We start from the raw sequence: 22,569 nt of genomic DNA, 5'->3' as shown, positions 1-22,569 counted from the left end.
CGTAAGGGTCATTAAATTCTTTCGACCATCTTTTTATCAAACCTAACACACCTCTGGCTTTTTTAACCATGGAAAATATGTGGTCGGAAAATGTAAGTTTGGCATCCAATAGGACACCTAAGTCGTCTACTAGCTTAATTCTATCTAGGGTTAACCCACAAAGTGTATAAGTGGTCTTTACTTTACACTTAGAGCCGTTAAGATTTAGTAAGTTTGCAGAGCACCAAAATTGAAAGTTGCTTAGATCAGATTGTAGTTTTCTCTGGTAGCACGCATCTTTATATTGAATACAAAGTTTCACAAATTTGTTAAAGCGATTGGAAGGTCATTTATGAATAATGTGAAAAATAGCGGACCTAAATGGCTTCCCTGAGGGACACCGGATGAAGCATAAACCGGACCAGACAAGACATCTTTAAATAAAACATGTTGCGTTTTACCAGTCAGATAACTTTCAACCCACCTAAGAAGATCGCATGGGAATCCGATTAAGTCAAGTTTATGAACTAAAAGTGAGTGATTTACAGAGTCAAATGCTTTACTAAAGTAACCAAGTGATGACATAAGAGGTAAATTCAAGTAACTTTGTAGTTGTAGACCGTCCAGTCATAAAACCATGTTGATATGGAGATATTACTGATCTACACTGGTGTTGCAAATGGGGCACAATAATTTTCTCAGAGTTTAGGAATTGCTGATAATTTAGAGATACCTCTATAATTACCAGCATCCGAAGTTTTCCCTTTCTTGTGTAAAGGAATGATGAAGGATTCCTTCCAAATAGGGGGAAACGTAGTCGTTTCAAGCGAGAGGTTAAACAGTTTGAGAAGAGGATTGCAAATGGAAGACGCGCAGTACCTAAGCACACAGCCGGGAACGCCGTCGGGGCCCGGGGAGTAGGTCGGCTTAATACTCTGAAGATCCTTAAGAATACCACTCTTAGATAGAAAAGGTCGCGTGACGAGGTTCGACTGCGGACCACAGTAGACATAAGGCTGCCTAGCGGTTGTCGAAGGTGAATATGTGGTTTGAAAAAACTTGGCGAACATATCGGCTATTGCCTGATCAGTTCTCGCCGTTGAGTTTTCAAACGTTAGTGCTGAAGGAAACGTTTTTGGTCTACGCTTAGTCTTAACGAAATTATAAAACTGTTTCGAATCCTGTGTGAATTGGGTCCTACAACGAGCTAAATAATTTTTATAACACTGAACGTTATGCACGGTACAATTTGACCGATCAATTAAGTATTGAGAGTAACTAAGCGGAGTTATAGTTTTTAAGTATTTGTTCTGAAGCCTGAACTTTATATTTTTTAAGGTGCTTAAGCCCTTGGTATACCAAGGAGGGTTATCCGTTCTGGGCGGGTACCTCATCGGAACAAATATTTCAAAAATTAGGTTTATTGCATGGTAGAATATGTTTAAAGCTGAAGTCATATCATTGCATGCGTAGAGATCGGACCAGTCAAAATCAGAGATAAGAATATTAAGTTTAAGAAAGTCTGACATGCTAAAACATCAAACCTTTTTGACAGCCCTAGTAGGCTCAGTCGCTTGGAGTGGACCAGCATCGATCGCCAGCTCCAGAGTGGGATAATAAAGATCTTCGGGGCGTGCAAGTGGTGAAACCCTAGATATAAATAGGGAGTCCGAGTCTGAGATTAAGCATAGATCGAGTAACCGACCCAAAGAGTTGTTAACATGGTTAATTTGTTCCAGGGTCATGTCTAACATGATGTGAGGAAGGTGTTAAAGCTAAACTATTTTCATTTTTTGACCAGTTAATTTGTGGTATGTTAAAATCACCCAGAACCACTAACTGATCCAAATCTGATAATAACCTAAAAACGGACTGTATGGCCGCTAGGAGCAACTCATACGTGGATGGGTCGGACTTGGGAGGGATGTAAGAAAACGTAATAAATAAAAACCTACCAGGAAGCGAAAGTTTAACACAAATAAAATCGATATCGCCGAATTTTTTTTTTTGTTTATAGCTTTGCTTTTCTTTATTGAATCTAATCTTAATTTTGAGACTAACAATAAGTTGACGAATCTTAACATTAAAATTTAACTAACAGTATACTAAGACTGCATTCTGGTTGCGCGTCCCGCAGGTCGGTCGCTGGGTAGGTAGGTCATTGCGTCGAAGGCGTGATTGGTTGCTCAACCTTGTTAGACCTCTCGCCAGGTGGTTAGGGTGCACCGATAGCTTGGTGAAGTACTTTACCTTTTGTTCTGCGATCACTTCTTTGACTGGTTGAATGTTTAAGTGGCGGTGTATGTTTTCGTTGCGAACGTACCACGGTGCCCCGGTGATTGTTCTCAGGATCTTCGACTGAACTCTCTGAATAATGTGAATGTTGCTATTGCTGGCGTTCCCCATTACTGGGAGCCGTACATCCATATAGGTTTTAGTACCGAGTTGTACAGTATGTTTTTATATTCAAGGCTACGAGGTGACCGGGCGTTGATAAGCCAATGAAGGCTGCTGGCTTTCAGCTTGAGGTGCTTTAGCTTTCAATGTGCCGGCGCCATGTGAGTCGTCTGTCGAGATGTACTCCTAGGTAAGTTTCTTCGTTTGCTTGTGGGAGTAGAGTGTTGTTTAACTTAATCGGGCAGTTTTGCCTGTTCAGAGTGAACGTAACGTGCTTGCATTTTAGTTCGTTCACTTTAATTCGCCAATCTGATAGCCATTTTTCAACATCGACCATATGACGAGCTAGCTGCGCAGTTGCTTGAATCGGGCATTTAGAGCGGCTGAGAATAGCTGTGTCATCGGCAAACGTAGATGTTGTTAGGAGTGAGCTTGTCGGGATGTCTGCTGTGTAGAGGACATATAGTGTTGGCCCTAGCACGCTTCCTTGAGGAACTCCAGCTCCAACAGTGTAATCATCAGATATAGCAGTGTTGCACCTCACAACAAATTTTCTGTCGTGAAGGTAAGACTCTAAAATCTTGTGGGTGCTGTAAGGGAGCATTGTCTTGATCTTGTACATTAGACCTTCTAGCCAGACTCTATCAAATGCTTGAGAGACATCTATAAATATGGCAGTACAGTACTCTCGTTTTTCGAAAGCGTTTGGAATTTCTGATGTTATCCGGTTGACCTGCTCAATTGTTCCATGCTTTTCACGAAACCCAAATTGGTGTGACGGGATTCCTTCCTGGATTCTGAGGTATGTGTTTATCCGAGTCATTAGGCATTTTTCAAAGAGTTTAGATAGGCAAGAGAGTAGGCTTATAGGTATATATGACGTGGGGATAGTGTGGTCTTTCCCCGGCTTTGCTATCATTATTATAATTGACTTTTTCCATCTCACTGGAAAGTGGACAAGTTTTGCGATGGCATTAAAGAGCTGGGTGAGAGTGCAAACGGCGCAGTATGGGAGCTCGATGATCATTTTGGGAGTTATGAGGTCGCAGCCCGGGGATTTTTTCGGATTCAGTTGTCTTTTGATGATGTTTTACGATTTCGTTCGGGCGAAACTCAATTGGCTCATGTTGAGGCTGGGGCTCATATGATAGAGTCGGCAAAGTAAACGCATTAGTGGCAGAATTTGGTTGAAAGACATTTTTAAGGTGGTTGGCAAACGTGCTGGCTCGGTCTGCGTCACTGCGCTCCTAGCTGCCCTTGGAATTTCTAATAGGCATCACGGTTTCTTTCGGTGAGCTCAGAGTTGGGTGAGCTCTCCATAGTGAGTGTTTTGTACTATTAGTTGACAATTGCTCAATGTAGCGGCGGTGGACATATGTTTCTTCTTGTTGTAGAGCTTGAGCAAGTTGACGTGAGGCATGTTTTAAGCTTTGCTTAGCAGATGGCGATCTGTGAAATTGCCATGCTCGACGTAAGCGTCGCTTTTCGAGGATGAGCTGTTCGATTTGTAGATTTGTCTTCTTTTGATTACGTTGTGTGTTTATAGTATGAGGTGTTGAAACTCGAGCTGCAGAGACGAGTACAGATACCAGTGAATTAACAAAACTGTCTACGTTGGCTTCATCGCTGAGTTGAGCTAATATACTTCCTGTACTTAACCCAGTTGGTTTTATGTGAGGTCAGTTTTAATGGTTGATCCCATGTTCTGGATGTCGGAGTAGAGTAAAAAGGACAGGCGAGTGATCAGATGAAAGATCCGAAAGGCATTCTGCGCTTATCATATTTTTAGGAATGTTTTTGGTAATCGCAAAGTCTATTAAATCCGGAAGTTTCTTTTGGACTGCCGGCCAGTATGTTGGTGTGCCAGAAGAAACATAGTCGAGCTTGTTCTTGGCTTTGATAATTGCATTATAGAGCTGCTTTTCTTTTGGAGTCACAAGACGAGATCCCCAGTGTGTGTGCTTGGCATTGTAGTGAGTTGAAAAACTGCATAAACTCATCTTCGGCTATGGTGAAGCGTGGGGGCAGTATACGGCGGCTAGCGTTAATTGCTTGCCATTATTTAGGTGTATATTTATGGATGTGGCCTGTAGGTAGTTTTTAGCAAATTTCGTATGATAATGGTGCTTAATACGGCTCCTGATTAAAATTCCAGTCCGCCGTGTGCTTTACCATCTGGATGGGTTGTTCCATAGAATGAATATCCTCGTAGTTGGAAATTGTATCTGTTTGTAAGATGTGTTTCTGAAAGCAGAATTACGTCGATTTGATTGTCTAGTAGGAATTGCGCTAACTCGAGTTTATGCTGCGAAACGCCGTTAGCGTTCTACGTAGATATTCATAGGGAAGTCATTATTTGGATTGTTGTGAATCCAGCATTTGTATTAATAGATTTTGGTTTCGCATCAGATCTTGCATTGTTGTACGCATAAAAGACATAAACTCCGTAAGGCTTTGTTGTAGACTGCATATCATAGCTTCAAAGTTACTTTTTGGCTGCTCTGGCGGTTGATGATGCTGAGCCGTGTTAGGTTCTTGGTATGCTGATTGCGGCAATGTGCTTTCTGAGGCTGGGGTAGACAGTCCGGATTTGTAAGCACTTGCGTATGTAACATTTTTGGCAGAGTTTATGGGTCCTAGTGAGGATCTGGCTGCAGTCGAGAAGAAGACTTCAGGGTTTGACCTGGAGGCTATCAACTGTTTATTTTGGGTGCGGGCAGTTATTGGTGGATTCGACTTTTCAGGTCCTTATAAACTGGGCAACCTCTTTAGTTAGCAGTGTGATTTCCACCGCAGGTGCCGCACTTTTTCGAGATGTGGTCATCTTTGCTCGCTGGGCAGTGCGCGGAGTCATGAAGCTCACCACAAGCTACACACACCGGGCGCAGTTAACAGTAAGACCTTGTATGGCCAAATTCTTGGCAGTTCGCACATTGTACCGTGCCATTGCGTTTGTGCGGCTGTAATGTTACACGTCGTCCAGGGGTCCTATCCAGTTGGTTATAAGTCGGTTAGTTTAATATTTCTTTTTAGTTCTTTATTTGTTTGACTTATTTTCTGGAGCAGCCGTTGTTTCCGCTCCGAGCTCCCAAAAGGTTCTTCTCCTTTACAATATTTTCTAGGAGTTGGGAAGTCTAGGTCTCGAAGCTGCGCTGCCAACAGCGGCAGCAGAGAGATGGTTATATATTCTTAAACATATAGTTAATTGCTTAAGCGGAGGTTTTTATGCACACATAAGTGGTTTGCTCATATGGCAATTTATGCTGCGAATGCAGTTTCGGCATGCGGCTGAGGCACAGCGAGCGTTTGGAAATTCGGTCACTTAAGGTTTATGACCCAGGTTTCAAATTATACAAACAAACATAAACACTACAGTGTGTGCCCTTGAAGTACTCTTGGTACAGTGGGTGGTAAACATATGTGTTTCTATATATGTGCATATTACATCCCCCTCATTTTGAAAAATAATGTAATATAATGGAGTTATTTTCTAGTATACATTATACAACTTTAAGACATGATATTATTTATAGCAATAAGATTACATTTTTTTTTGTCTTTTTGTTTTAGTTTTATTTTTTTTTGTGTTGTCTTAGGTATGTATGTTTATTATATGTATGCAAATTTTGTTTATGTGTTTCCTTATTTTTATATGTATACTTATTTTTATATGTATCTTTATATAATTTTTATATATATCTATATGTATGTGTATATGTATGTGTATATGTATGAGTATATGTATGATATTAAAATTTATTATGAAATAAAAAGTTTTAATCTATCTTTGTGAACTAGTTGTTTTTTATTCTTATTATTTAATATTGTTATGTTATCTCTATCTCCTATTTGTTCTACCTTATAAGGGCGTGTATATTTCAAATCTAGCTTATGTCCTGTTTCATTTTTCAATAAAACCTGATCTCCTATTTTTAAATCAAAATCTAAACTAGTTTTGTCGAAAATAATTTTTTGTTTTGGCTTATGAGCTTCTAGCATTAGTCTAGCTCTCTTAAATGCCTGTTCTAATCTAAAGTTTGATTCCTTAGCGTAATCTTCTATATTATAAATTATTATTATTATATCTATGCTATTAAAATGTTTTGGTAAATTTGACGTTTTACCAAAAACTAGCTCACATGGACAATAGTCATGTGCCATAGAGGGGGTCGTATTAAAACAATATGCGAAGTTTTGTTGTCATACATCCCAATCCGTTTTGTCAACTGAGATGTATGAACGGATCAACTCATTGAGTGTTCTGTGGCTTCGCTCCACGGTACCTACAGTCTGGTGATGATGTGCAGTCGAAGTTATGTTTTCAATATTTAAATTTTTACATAAATTCTCAATGATTGAATTTTTATATTCCGTTCCCATGTCAGTAATGAACGTCTTCATTGGACCGTACTTTAGAATAAAATTTTCAAATATAGCTTTTGCTACTGCATTTGCACTTTTATTTGGTATCGGTATAGCTACTAAGTATTTAGTTAAATCGCAGATGAGTGTTACTGCGTATTCTTTTCCATTATTACATTTTGGTAGTAGACCAATCGTATCCACAATTACTCTATCGAAAGCCCTTTGCGGAGTTTCGGTTATGGTTAATGTGGTTTGTCGTGTTTAGTCGTTTAGACTTTTGTCATTTAGGACATTTCTTTATGTACTCTTTTATGTCTTTGGACATATTTTTTCCAGTTATAGTGCCTTTGGACCTTGGCCAAGGTTTTTGTAATGCCTGTATGACCACCTTGTATCATCATGGCAACATAGCTTCTTTATCTTTATTATTTTTTATTACGGTCACCGGGTTGAGTAGCGCTACTCTTAATGATTTCAGTATATAATTGCCCATATTTTTAAAATTATCAAATGAAACATGTTCAAAGATATTTTCCCACGGTACCACTTTGAGTTGGCTGATTTTGTGAATACCGGCCTGCTTTTCAAGCCTTTGGAAGAACTGACCTAAGTCAAGGGTTCCATTAGTATACAAGTCGCTTACATCATATCTTGCTGTAATTTTTATCCGTGCTTGAATAAACACATATTATTATTTACATGCAAGGTCACTACTTTACGTACTTCATCATTATTAATGACTTCATATACGTTGGGCTCTGAAGTTTTTTCAATAGATTGCTTATGCAATTCTTTTTGTTCTTTTCCTGCGCAGGATTTTTGTCTACTTTGGTTTCTGGTAGTGACTTTCAGAATATTTATGTTTTTTAAGTCTGTGATTGTTATTCTGGAGAGCGCATCGGCTACATAATTATCTTTGCCCTTTAGGTACTCTACCAAGCAAAATTATATTCTCTAATTATTCCTCTAATTTAAGTCTCATTCGTGTTAGTTTGGAACTGGGATTTACCATAGAAAATAAGTAAATAAGTGCTCTGTGGTCTATTTTGACAGTGAAATGTCTACCAAAATTATATGGTCTGAAATGTGTTATTGCCCAGTGAATAGCTGCTAGTTCTTGTTATGTAGTGCTCTTGTTGCTTTCACCTTTCGTAAAGGATCTTGATGCGTATGCAACTGGAAGCTGAAGTCCATTTTTGTTTTGAGTTAGGACTGCTCCAGAAGTGTATTTGCTAGCATCTGTGATTATGCAAAATTCTTTGCAAAAATCTGGGTATTGCATCAGAGTTGGGTTTATTAATGCTGATTTAAAATGTTCAAAGGCGTTTTGACATTCTGCTGTCCATTCGAATTTTACATTTTTCCTACATAATCTTGTTATGTGACGGGAGTATTCATGCAAAATTCTTTATGAAACGTCTGTAATAATTGCCAAATGCGACGAATCTTCTAGCTGTCCGCATCATGTGGGACTGGGTAATTTTGAATGGCGTCGTATTTTTTTGTCGTCGGGCAAGATTCCTTTATCTGTGCATTTATGTCCTAGGAAAGTGATTTCATGCATGAAAAATGAACATTTTCCTGGATGTAACTTTAAGTTGTGTTGCCTACATTTCTCGAAATCATCAGTTATGTGCTTGAGCATATCATTTTCGGAGTAACCTATGACTATTAAGTCATCCATATAAAAAGAAATGCTGGCGAAGGTTGTAGTCCAAAGAAGGCTATAGTCATCATTCTCTGAAAAGAGTTTGTCGCTATTTTTTAAACTTAATGGTAATCGCGTGAAGGATATGAACCATTGTTGAAAAGGATGTTATATCGCGTGAACTTTTTCGAGTTCTATTTGTGAAAACCTGACGATTAAGTCAAGGCATGAGAAATATTTTGCTCTACCTAGATGATCCAAAATATCGTCGATTCTAGGGAGCGGAAATTTATCAGACAAGAGTTTTTTATAATTTGATAGTCAATTGCTAATCGCCATTTTTTTATTTTCCGAATTTGGAAGTGACTTTTGGTACTAACAAAATTGGGATATTATAAGATGATACAGAGAGTTCCACTATTTTATCGTTAATGAGTTTTTGGACTTGATTTTGCATTTCGTCTTGTTAACTATGAGGATTTCTATAATTTTTTATATATACGGGTTCATCATCAGTTAAAATCAGTTTTTGTTTGTAGAAATTATTGGTAATGATCGATTCGGTTTCCTAGTCCGAATACGTCACTATACTGAGTGCATAATGTTGTGAGTTGTTTATTGAATTGAATTTTTTGTCAGGTTTCTAAGTCTGTTTGTTCTTCTTCGTAGTTTGAAAGTAGTTCATGATGAATATTTTTAATATAAACTACTTGATCTGTATTTGTGGTATTTAGTAGCCTTATATATGCATTCTGGGTTGTTGCTATGGTATTTGCTATATAAATACCATGCTGAATTTCTTGATTCGGAATTAATACACTGTCATTTTCTGAATTCATTTCAATTTTTCGGACGACTTGAGATCTTGCTGGCAGAATTAGAGAATTGTTGCCAGAACTGTACGTTATTGGAACATAAATAGGATATTGGAGGTTATTTGGTCTTATTATAATCCAGTCTTCAGACAGCTTCAAGTCAAATTTACAGTTGTATCTTTTGATAAAATCGGTTCCTAGCATTCCATCACATGGAATAGCGAATTGCAAATTTACGATATGGAAATCATGTGGAATTATGTACTTGGAAGTTTGAATTTCAAAATAAGTTAAACCTTTTTATTTGGTTACTTCTTGACTAATACCCTGTATGTTTATGATGTGATTATTTTGAATGTTTCGAAAAATATCGGAATTTTCCTTTAATATGGATATTTCCGCACCTGTATCTAGTAGAAAGACTAATTCTTTTTCTGTTGCTACTTTTATGAAACTGACGAATGTACTTTGATTGAGATTTATAGTGTTAATTTTGGAATTTTGTACTGTTGTCTAAGGCGTCTGGGGTTTTCCGAATTCGTATGGACTACCCTGACGTTGTTGTTTCGGTTGTGGCTATTATTGTTTTTTCCACCACGGTCACGGCCATGTAGTATTGGCCAGTCCAATCCTCTCAGGGCCCCATCCACTGATAACCTAATATATTTTATTATATAGATGGATAGAATAGATTTATTTGATCGTTTAGTGCCGCTCCAAGCTCCCAAAAGGTTCTTCTGCCTTTACATTATTTTTAGGAGTCGGGAAGCCTAATGTCTCGTAGCTGTGCTGCCAACAGCGGCAGCGGAGAGACGGTTACATTTTCTTAAGTATATAGCTATGATTGCTTAAGCGGAGTTATATGCACATAAAGGAAGTCTGATTGTATTACATTTATGCTGCTATGCAGTTCCGGCGTGCGGCTAAGGCACAGCGAGCGTTTGGAAATTCGGCAACTTAAGCTTTATGACCGAGGCCTCAAAATATGTAAACACTGCGACAAAGTGTTACAGTACGTGCCCCCTTTTTGTACTCTTGGTACAGTGGGTGCTCGATATACATATTTATATATGTGTGCATATTACACTCCCTCATTTGTTTTTAAAAATGTCTGGTTTTTATTTTCGTTAACAAGTTCCTGTAAAGTTTCTATAATAGGTTTAAATGTTTCCTCCAACTCTATAACGCTTTGATTTTTAACATGTTTGAGGTCATCAAACTTTTTCTTCAAGGCAGATCTCACTTTTGTTAACTGAGCTAACACATTCATTATTGTATACATTTTCATAAGTTATATTTTAAAAATAATCAATAATAAGATAATCAATCTATACTGTTTACTGAAAACTACTACATCTAATATTTATATTACCCTCCACCTCTATCTATCCATCCTTCCATCCATCCATCACATGAAATAAAAAATGTATTGTTTATATAGATTTTAAAATTGTATTTATTCAACGTAGTATTATATAAAATATTGGTTTTTTATTTATTAGTTATATTTTATTTACTTATTTCTAAATATAATTTATCATTCATTTTATAAATATTAAATTTCCCATCAACCACTTCCTCAACAAATTCCTCCCGCAGATGGGTATACCTCTCCGGGGTGTATAGGATGTACTCCTCCAACTCCAGAACAAGGAACTTTCCAATCTTTGTCCTTTTACACTCCGCCTTGAGGATGGGGAACTTCACATTTTCAGGCATCCCTGCCTTTCACAAAATAGATTTCTTATTACATTATTGAATTCTTGAGTTACCGTCTCAAGCTTTAATCGTTTTGCATTATTTTCAACATCAATTGGTATGAACGCTGTTTCTGCGGCATCATCTTTTTCATCGTTCTTCTCGTTGAAATAACAAACCAAACTTGTCGGATTAACAGGTGTCTTCCTATTATCCTCGTCAGTAGGATCGAATTCTACTTCTGTAGTCGCCTCCTTCTTATAGTTGTTGTTGTTGTTCTCCATGTTCACTTATTATTCAATTGTTTTTTGTTGTTTTTGGAGTTCTGTTGTTTTTGTTGTTAATCAGTTTTTTTTATTGTTAGCAGTTGTTTTTTTGTTGTTATTCAGTTGTTTTTGTTGTTGTTAATCAGTTGTTTTTGTTCAATTGTACAACGTCTGCTGAATGTAAAGTCGAAACTTGGACTGTGAATTTTAAAGTAAGCGGTCCCGATTTTTATACCAGGAGCCACACATACAAACGTATATACGGTACATTTGTTTTCAATCCACTAAGTGTAAGCTAATCAAAACGATCGGTTATTGACTCACTCCATTGACAAAGGAAAGTAGAAATGAAAGACATAAATGAACACAGTTGTATTTATCAAAATGTTGAACTCTCTCGTAGTTGTATTGTATTTGTTTTCCCAAATACTTGACAACTTCTATAGGTGGTTGTATTTCCGAAGCTATCAAAATAATGTATATCGTTTTTATTTTTGTTATATGCCACCCAATGGTAGCACTTGATTGTAAATCATCAAGGCTTGCTTTCTCGAATTCTTGGAGATTGTGGAAATAAATCTCTCATAGATACTCCTTGAAAATTTGGGATATATTTTTGAGCAAATGTTTTAATTTCTATATTTGAAAGTGGTCTATTGGTCTATAGCTGACATATTAGTTTTTTCGCTTCTCAATACCATTTCCCTTCCTATATGGTTTTAGGTAGAATCCATTACCTGTTATATACGTATTGAGATATAACCCTTCTTCTACAGCAACACTTTCAATTTTTCTATTATGTCGTTTCTTCTCCTCCATATCCTCTTTCGCCATTCTAACATTGTTTATTGTTCTTGCAATGCAATGCTGCACTTTCACTGGCTTAACTACCGTGGGCACTCGGCAGTCAGGTACGATTGGTAAAAAACCACCAATTTTGGGAACATTAATTATTCTTGGTACTTTTACGTTTTTCTTTGCACCCATTTGAACTGATTTTCGTGCATTTTAATTGCAGTCATAATGTCCAATGGCTTTTTTTTTAATGCTCTGATTTCAAATTTTTTCTGTGTTTTCATAATGTTTGTCACCAAATATGCTGCTGCTTTTTCACCAAGAGTACTGTCTGGTCCTTTAACACGTGAGCTTTGTCAATTAATATAGAATCTGCAATTTGACGGTCAACTAAATCCCTTTTATGGGAATACGCTATGTCGAGCTCTTTACAAGCCTTATCCGGTTTATTTATTCCTTGATCTCCCCCGTTTCAAACGTTTTTTCTAGCTGTGTACCCGGCCCACAAAATGTATATCCTGGTATATGGACTTTAAACAGTAATGTATTAATGAAGTGGTTGACAAGACCACCACCTCTTTTTAAAAAGACTAATGAGCTAATTATAAAAACGTAAAAATGTTCAATCATCAAAGATTTCTCACAAATTTGGATTCTTGCTTATAAGTAAAGGTAACGATATGGATAATGGAAGATATAGAAAAGGTTTTGATCAGTTTATTTTGATTTAAAAAGTTATTAGATTTGGTATAAAAAGAGACTAAAACACAAACATGTCCACAGTTTAACAACATATTTCATTATGTATAGATCAGTGACTTGTCTTTGAATGAATATTAGTTCTTGATGTAGTGGGGCGGTGTTGCCGCAAAAAGATGCCTCTTGATCGCAGATAAGATGGTGGCGGAAATCGGGGGAGTCGTGGAGTGACCCGTCAGCTTTATTCACTTAGCATAAGAAAAAAAGACGATCGCCGACGGCCGACCGCTGCTGTTGGACCCGAGAGAGCGAGAGTGCAAGATTTTGCAGAGAGGGGCGAGGGCGGATGCGCTCTTCAGCGCGGATGCGCTCTTCAGCGCGGATGCGCTCTTCAGCGCGGATGCGCTCTTCAGCGCGGATGCGCTCTTCAGCGTGGATGCGCTCTTCAGCGGCAACAGCTCCCTCGTCGCTACGGTTGGTGACAGGCTCCGGACACGACCCATTCAAAAACGGTGCTCTGGGACACCGGCAGCCCGTCCTGGATCTTCTGGAAGCCCGGCTGCATGATACGCGGGTTCATATCATTGCCCAGGACAACGGAGATCGTCGCTGGCAGATAGAACCGCTCATCCGCCAATGTCACGCCTCGGAAGTGGGCACGCACCGCCTCGCTCAGCTCGAGACGGCGTACGAACGCGCACGTCAGGCTCGATTTTGAAAATGACCTCCAGCCAAACGCTATCATCAAACTTGTTCGTCCCCCACGCTGGTAGTGGGCAGAAGGAAGCACGCTGCTAGCGATGCGTCCATGATAACGGCCCCCCGTGTTGAAGATCCGGCTCCCGATGTCAATGCGCACTAGCGCGGTCGCCAGAACGTTGACGCTGTTCCGCTGCAGCAGCGACCATAGGGTGGGCGCAGCGGCTGCGTCCTGCGGGGTCAATTGAAGAGAGGTGTTGCCTAGTTGCGGATGACGCGGGCGGACGAGCGGTGGACGGCACCCGATGAGTGGCGGACGAAGGCCACTTGCCGGCCAGTGGCGGAAGATCACGCGGACATGGCTATCGGATCCTGGATACACCGCGTCAATCCTGCCTAATCGCCACTCATTGGACGGAAGGTTGTCCTCCTTGATGACCACCATATCCCCAACGCGGAGATTCCTCTTATGGAGCTCCTTGAGGTACTCTTTCTTCCATCGCAGCCGAAATTGCTGTTGAAGAGCTTTCAGGTGCTGTCAGCGATTACTAATTGACGTAGTATCCCCCTTTAGCTCGGGTTCGACCGTGACGAGAAGGGGACCTCTCACCAAAAAGTGCCCGGGTGTAAGAGCCATCAGATCAACAGGGTCTTCGGACATTGGCGCGAGCGGCCGCGAATTTAGGCACGCCTCGATCCTCGCCAGGAGAGTAGCCAGCTCCTCAAAGGTGTATTTCCGTGTGGCGGTGGACTTGTAGAACAAAGTCTTGAAGCTCTTAACGCCTGCCTCCCACAGGCCCCCATGTGGGGGGCTCCCGGAGGAATGAAATGCCAGAGAAGCTGCTGGTGACTGTAGGCACAGAAATTTCTCGGTCGTAACGTCCGACTTAGGTTCTACATAAATAGCCTTAGTGGAGAAGCACACAAACACCAACACATACCCCTTTGTGATGAGGCAAGCTCGCCCCGTATAGTTCTTTATCTCGAAAGGACCGGCATAATCTACACCTGTGTCCGTGAATGGGCGCGAGAAGGACGTCCGTTCCTTCGGTAGCTCTCCATGAGTTGCGCCTGCAACTTCTTCTTGTGGATGACACATACTTTACAAGCATAGACGTCGGACTTGACCAAATTCCTCACCCTTGGAATCCAGAATTTGGCCCGAATCAGGCGGATCATCAGCTGATTGCCACCGTGCAGCATGATGCGATGCGTAAATTGAACAAGGAGTCGAGACAAATGGCAGTCGTATGGAAGGATTATCGGATGCCGTTCGACATATTGGAGAAGTTCAGAGGACGTGACCCGGCCGCAGGCTCTCATAACGCCTTGCGAATCCATGAAGGGGTTCAGATTTTGAATCGGACTGGACGCTGATACTGGACGCTTTTTCGCTTACAGCCCATTTCAGAGACGAAGTGTCTGCCCTGAGTGACGGAAACTAGAAGACGTTCAGCCGACGTAATCTCATTAGCTGTCAGATGCTCTTCGAACGGAGAGCATATCTAAACATTGGCACGGACTCGTAGTGCCTTGTCAAGTGTGGAGAAACGTTCAAGGAGATCTTCGGGGCGCCTTCGCGACATGGACCTTGACTGCTCGCTTCTCGAGTTCAGTCACTGGGACCTCGTTGCCTTGAGTGGGCTACTCGCTGCGAGGCCCTTGCAGCCAGCCAGGCCCGTGCCACCGCAACTGGTTATCCGGAAGGTCTTGGAGAGCTATGCCCCGGCTGGCGAGGTCCGCAGGGTTCTGCTCGGAGCGGACATGTGCCCATTTCTGCACGTCGGTGAACTGGGCGATCTTGGCTACCCGGTTGGCCACGAACGTTGTCCACTGACACGCTGGCTTCTGCAGCCACGCGAGGACAATAGTCGAGTCCGTCCAACAGTATGGGGCAGATACGGGCCCTGGCATCTTTGGCAGAACGGCGGTGGCCATTTCCGACAGCAACAAGGCGCCGCACAGCTCTAGCCGAGGGAGCGACACCGTTTTAACTGGTGCCACTCGAGTCTTTGCAGTCAGCAGGTTCACTATGACCGTAGACCTAACCTCGACACGGACGTAAATTGCTGCGCCGTACGCCTTCTCTGAAGCGTCGCAGAACCCGTGATGCTCGACCCTTAGGTGTGGTCGGAACGCAGACCCATCGAGGAACACGAATCTGATCGAGCACCGAGTACTCTTCAGGAAGTCAACCCATCGTTGACAGAAATCTTGAGGGAGGGCGTCGTCCCAACCCAGATCCAGAAGCCAAATGTCCTGCATGAACATTTTTGCCCGGACAATGAAAGGAGCGAGCCAACCTGCTGGATCGAACAATTTGGCAATTTGGGAGAGGACTTGGTGCTTTGGAACAAAAAAAAACTCATCGCTCGTCGCTTTCCAGCGCACGCCGAGTGTCTTGGAAATCAGGAAATCAGCACGAAGGAGCTGGTCGCTCGGAATGTCTGCCAGGATCGCCTTGCTATTCGACGTCCATTTCCTCAGTGGAAACCCTGCCGACTCTAGGGCGCCCTTAAGCTCCCGAATCACCATTTGGGCTTCGGTTTTGGATTCTGCCCCCGCGAGAATGTCATCAACGTACATAAAATGCCGGATAATTTGGCTTGCCTGCGGGTACTTCAACTCTTCGTCGTCAGCGAGCTGCTGCAGGACACGGATCGCTAGGAACGGGGCACAATTGACACCGAAGGTGAACGTTTTTGTCACCACACAATTTCACAAAGTATGTATATATGTAAGTATATGTATGCACGTGAGGCCTAGGTTGGCACAGTGGGCTGTGGACTGTATAAATGGAGGAACAGAAAGCTGTGTGGTGTAAAAAAAACACTGATTGGGAAAAAATATTACGCCACCGGCGGACTGTTAAATGAATTTAGGAATTTTTGGAAATAAATCACACCGGCTGGCCAATATTAATTATGCCTTATTTTTGTCACCACACAATTTCACTGTTCACTTGGTCAATTTTTCGCGGATTAATTGCACCAAAAAAAAAAAGTATGGTTGTATGTGTGTATATTATATGTATGCACATATGCCTCGACCGTTGGCAAGCGAATAGCGGAATAGCAAATAACGGGGAGGCCGAAAACGGCGAGGAATATGGCGGCACACAAAACGGAGTCGGATGGAAAAATTGGCAGAATTTGAAGAATTTTATTGACTCACTCCATTGACAAAGGAAAGTAGAAATGAAAGACATAAATGAACACAGTTGTATTTATCAAAATGTTGAACTCTCTCGTAGTTGTATTGTATTTGTTTTCCCAAATACTTGACAACTTCTATAGGTGGTTGTATTTCCGAAGCTATCAAAATAATGTATATCGTTTTTATTTTTGTTATATGCCACCCAATGGTAGCACTTGATTGTAAATCATCAAGGCTTGCTTTCTCGAATTCTTGGAGATTGTGGAAATAAATCTCTCATAGATACTCCTTGAAAATTTGGGATATATTTTTGAGCAAATGTTTTAATTTCTATATTTGAAAGTGGTCTATTGGTCTATAGCTGACATATTAGTTTTTTTCGCTTCTCAATACCATTTCCTTCCTATATGGTTTTAGGTAGAATCCATTACCTGTTATATACGTATTGAGATATAACCCTTCTTCTACAGCAACACTTTCAATTTTTCTATTATGTCGTTTCTTCTCCTCCATATCCTCTTTCGCCATTCTAACATTGTTTATTGTTCTTGCAATGCAATGCTGCACTTTCACTGGCTTAACTACCGTGGGCACTCGGCAGTCAGGTACTGATTGGTAAAAACCACCAATTTTGGGAACATTAATTATTCTTGGTACTTTTACGTTTTTCTTTGCACCCATTTGAACTGATTTTCGTGCATTTTAATTGCAGTCATAATGTCCAATGGCTTTTTTTTTTAATGCTCTGATTTCCAAATTTTTTCTGTGTTTTCATAATGTTTGTCACCAAATATGCTGCTGCTTTTTCACCAAGAGTACTGTCTGGTCCTTTAACACGTGAGCTTTGTCAATTAATATAGAATCTGCAATTTGACGGTCAACTAAATCCCTTTTATGGGAATACGCTATGTCGAGCTCTTTACAAGCCTTATCCGGTTTATTTATTCCTTGATCTCCCCGTTTCAAACGTTTTTCTAGCTGTGTACCCGGCCCACAAAATGTATATCCTGGTATATGGACTTTAAACAGTAATGTATTAATGAAGTGGTTGACAAGACCACCACCTCTTTTTAAAAAGACTAATGAGCTAATTATAAAAACGTAAAAATGTTCAATCATCAAAGATTTCTCACAAATTTGGATTCTTGCTTATAAGTAAAGGTAACGATATGGATAATGGAAGATATAGAAAAGGTTTTGATCAGTTTATTTTGATTTAAAAAGTTATTAGATTTGGTATAAAAAGAGACTAAAACACAAACATGTCCACAGTTTAACAACATATTTCATTATGTATAAATCAGTGACTTGTCTTTGAATGAATATTAGTTCTTGATGTAGTGGGGCGGTGTTGCCGCAAAAAGATGCCTCTTGATCGCAGATAAGATGGTGGCGGAAATCGGGGGAGTCGTGGAGTGACCCGTCAGCTTTATTCACTTAGCATAAGAAAAAAAGACGATCGCCGACGGCCGACCGCTGCTGTTGGACCCGAGAGAGCGAGAGTGCAAGATTTTGCAGAGAGGGGCGAGGGCGGATGCGCTCTTCAGCGCGGATGCGCTCTTCAGCGCGGATGCGCTCTTCAGCGCGGATGCGCTCTTCAGCGTGGATGCGCTCTTCAGCGGCAACAGCTCCCTCGTCGCTACGGTTGGTGACAGGCTCCGGACACGACCCATTCAAAAACGGTGCTCTGGGACACCGGCAGCCCGTCCTGGATCTTCTGGAAGCCCGGCTGCATGATACGCGGGTTCATATCATTGCCCAGGACAACGGAGATCGTCGCTGGCAGATAGAACCGCTCATCCGCCAATGTCACGCCTCGGAAGTGGGCACGCACCGCCTCGCTCAGCTCTCGAGACGGCGTACGAACGCGCACGTCAGGCTCGATTTTGAAAATGACCTCCAGCCAAACGCTATCATCAAACTTGTTCGTCCCCCACGCTGGTAGTGGGCAGAAGGAAGCACGCTGCTAGCGATGCGTCCATGATAACGGCCCCCGTGTTGAAGATCCGGCTCCCGATGTCAATGCGCACTAGCGCGGTCGCCAGAACGTTGACGCTGTTCCGCTGCAGCAGCGACCATAGGGTGGGCGCAGCGGCTGCGTCCTGCGGGGTCAATTGAAGAGAGGTGTTGCCTAGTTGCGGATGACGCGGGCGGACGAGCGGTGGACGGCACCCGATGAGTGGCGGACGAAGGCCACTTGCCGGCCAGTGGCGGAAGATCACGCGGACATGGCTATCGGATCCTGGATACACCGCGTCAATCCTGCCTAATCGCCACTCATTGGACGGAAGGTTGTCCTCCTTGATGACCACCATATCCCCAACGCGGAGATTCCTCTTATGGAGCTCCTTGAGGTACTCTTTCTTCCATCGCAGCCGAAATTGCTGTTGAAGAGCTTTCAGGTGCTGTCAGCGATTACTAATTGACGTAGTATCCCCTTTAGCTCGGGTTCGACCGTGACGAGAAGGGGACCTCTCACCAAAAAGTGCCCGGGTGTAAGAGCCATCAGATCAACAGGGTCTTCGGACATTGGCGCGAGCGGCCGCGAATTTAGGCACGCCTCGATCCTCGCCAGGAGAGTAGCCAGCTCCTCAAAGGTGTATTTCCGTGTGGCGGTGGACTTGTAGAACAAAGTCTTGAAGCTCTTAACGCCTGCCTCCCACAGGCCCCCATGTGGGGGGCTCCCGGAGGAATGAAATGCCAGAGAAGCTGCTGGTGACTGTAGGCACAGAAATTTCTCGGTCGTAACGTCCGACTTAGGTTCTACATAAATAGCCTTAGTGGAGAAGCACACAAACACCAACACATACCCCTTTGTGATGAGGCAAGCTCGCCCCGTATAGTTCTTTATCTCGAAAGGACCGGCATAATCTACACCTGTGTCCGTGAATGGGCGCGAGAAGGACGTCCGTTCCTTCGGTAGCTCTCCCATGAGTTGCGCCTGCAACTTCTTCTTGTGGATGACACATACTTTACAAGCATAGACGTCGGACTTGACCAAATTCCTCACCCTTGGAATCCAGAATTTGGCCCGAATCAGGCGGATCATCAGCTGATTGCCACCGTGCAGCATGATGCGATGCGTAAATTGAACAAGGAGTCGAGACAAATGGCAGTCGTATGGAAGGATTATCGGATGCCGTTCGACATATTGGAGAAGTTCAGAGGACGTGACCCGGCCGCAGGCTCTCATAACGCCTTGCGAATCCATGAAGGGGTTCAGATTTTGAATCGGACTGGACGCTGATACTGGACGCTTTTCGCTTAAGCAGCCCATTTCAGAGACGAAGTGTCTGCCCTGAGTGACGGAAACTAGAAGACGTTCAGCCGACGTAATCTCATTAGCTGTCAGATGCTCTTCGAACGGAGAGCATATCTAAACATTGGCACGGACTCGTAGTGCCTTGTCAAGTGTGGAGAAACGTTCAAGGAGATCTTCGGGGGGCGCCTTCGCGACATGGACCTTGACTGCTCGCTTCTCGAGTTCAGTCACTGGGACCTCGTTGCCTTGAGTGGGCTACTCGCTGCGAGGCCCTTGCAGCCAGCCAGGCCCGTGCCACCGCAACTGGTTATCCGGAAGGTCTTGGAGAGCTATGCCCCGGCTGGCGAGGTCCGCAGGGTTCTGCTCGGAGCGGACATGTGCCCATTTCTGCACGTCGGTGAACTGGGCGATCTTGGCTACCCGGTTGGCCACGAACGTTGTCCACTGACACGCTGGCTTCTGCAGCCACGCGAGGACAATAGTCGAGTCCGTCCAACAGTATGGGGCAGATACGGGCCCTGGCATCTTTGGCAGAACGGCGGTGGCCATTTCCGACAGCAACAAGGCGCCGCACAGCTCTAGCCGAGGGAGCGACACCGTTTTAACTGGTGCCACTCGAGTCTTTGCAGTCAGCAGGTTCACTATGACCGTAGACCTAACCTCGACACGGACGTAAATTGCTGCGCCGTACGCCTTCTCTGAAGCGTCGCAGAACCCGTGATGCTCGACCCTTAGGTGTGGTCGGAACGCGACCCATCGAGGAACACGAATCTGATCGAGCACCGAGTAATTCTTCAGGAAGTCAACCCATCGTTGACAGAAATCTTGAGGGAGGGCGTCGTCCCAACCCAGATCCAGAAGCCAAATGTCCTGCATGAACATTTTTGCCCGGACAATGAAAGGAGCGAGCCAACCTGCTGGATCGAACAATTTGGCAATTTGGGAGAGGACTTGGTGCTTTGGAACAAAAAAAAACTCATCGCTCGTCGCTTTCCAGCGCACGCCGAGTGTCTTGGAAATCAGGAAATCAGCACGAAGGAGCTGGTCGCTCGGAATGTCTGCCAGGATCGCCTTGCTATTCGACGTCCATTTCCTCAGTGGAAACCCTGCCGACTCTAGGGCGCCCTTAAGCTCCCGAATCACCATTTGGGCTTCGGTTTTGGATTCTGCCCCCGCGAGAATGTCATCAACGTACATAAAATGCCGGATAATTTGGCTTGCCTGCGGGTACTTCAACTCTTCGTCGTCAGCGAGCTGCTGCAGGACACGGATCGCTAGGAACGGGGCACAATTGACACCGAAGGTGAACGTTTTTGTCACCACACAATTTCACAAAGTATGTATATATGTAAGTATATGTATGCACGTGAGGCCTAGGTTGGCACAGTGGGCTGTGGACTGTATAAATGGAGGAACAGAAAGCTGTGTGGTGTAAAAAAAAAAACTGATTGGGAAAAAAATATTACGCCACCGGCGGACTGTTAAATGAATTTAGGAATTTTTGGAAATAAATCACACCGGCTGGCCAATATTAATTATGCCTTATTTTTGTCACCACACAATTTCACTGTTCACTTGGTCAATTTTTCGCGGATTAATTGCACCAAAAAAAAAAAGTATGGTTGTATGTGTGTATATTATATGTATGCACATATGCCTCGACCGTTGGCAAGCGAATAGCGGAATAGCAAATAACGGGGAGGCCGAAAACGGCGAGGAATATGGCGGCACACAAAACGGAGTCGGATGGAAAAATTGGCAGAATTTGAAGACGAAGATGAGTAGAAAATCTCACACTGCCGTTGTGTCGGAAAACTCGTACTTGGAGTTGACACGGAAGGAAAACAACATCTTGCAGCAATGTGAACGAAATTTAATATTCGTACCACTGATGAAGACCGGCAGAGAGACGGAGACGGAAAAAAAGTCGTACTTATCTTTTGGCGGAACACTGCCGGGAACTGCTGGTAGAAAAGGTATCCAGAATATCCAAAATATCCAGAATATCCAGAAAATCCGGCTCGAAGGACTAAAATGATGTAGTGGGGCGGTGTTGCCGCAAAAAGATGCCTCTCGATCGCAGATAAGATGGTGGCGGAAATCGGGGGAGTGTTGGAGTGACCCATCAGCATTATTCACTTCATACGAAAGAACTGGCTTAATGTAGCTTAGCATAAGAAATAAAGACGATCGCCGACGTCCGACCGCTGCCGTTGGACCCGAGAGAGCGAGAGTGCAAGATTTTGCAGAGAGGGACGAGGGCGAATGCGCTCTTCAGCGCGGATGAGCGGCGGCACAACGGCACCTCACCTAAACAGTTCTGTTATAAATACAAACAACATTCCACCAATTCAATTGGATGGAAGTTTTGAGTGTGCATAAATTGATTTTAATATATACAATTCAATCCCAATTATAGACGAAAAAACAATCTCTTCTATTGTCTTGCCTTATGTGGAGTTGCCTTTAACGGCTCCCAACACGCGTAGGTCCGAAAGAATGGGTGTAACTTTAAGGGCCTATGGCCGTGGCTGTTGCAAGCGGTTTTATTCTGAAATTGCTTACATTAGCCTCACATTACAGAATCTTAATCTTACCGCAGTGTGCCCTCCTACAATTCACAAGAGAATGAAAAGGCACTTTTTCGGCGGCATTCACATTACCGAGATCAAGAAGCCCGTACTTCAAAGGGCCAAGAAATCCACACAAGATCGGATAACTTAAGAAATACTACATTTTCCTACCAATACTGATTCTACCTATCGATTTCAATGTTCGACCGTCGACAGC

The 22,569-nt window shown here is 42.7% G+C and overlaps 1 protein-coding gene across 1 annotated transcript; it reads right to left on the bottom strand.

The window, feature by feature from the left end:
* Positions 1-18,433: 18,433 nt before the first annotated feature.
* Positions 18,434-19,794, bottom strand: LOC121530061. The gene is made up of 3 exons (XM_041818435.1): positions 18,997-19,794; positions 18,740-18,922; positions 18,434-18,580 (listed from the first exon to the last, which is right to left on the bottom strand). Exons 1-3 carry the CDS (start codon positions 19,792-19,794, stop codon positions 18,434-18,436), a joined length of 1,128 nt encoding a protein of 375 aa, XP_041674369.1.
* Positions 19,795-22,569: the final 2,775 nt, after the last annotated feature.

Source organism: Drosophila eugracilis, unplaced genomic scaffold, assembly GCF_018153835.1.
Source record: "Drosophila eugracilis isolate 14026-0451.02 unplaced genomic scaffold, ASM1815383v1 contig_2164, whole genome shotgun sequence".
Classification (NCBI taxonomy): domain Eukaryota; kingdom Metazoa; phylum Arthropoda; class Insecta; order Diptera; family Drosophilidae; genus Drosophila; species Drosophila eugracilis.
Note: the sequence above shows the minus strand (reverse complement) of the source record. Positions and strands in the feature narration are given on the sequence as shown.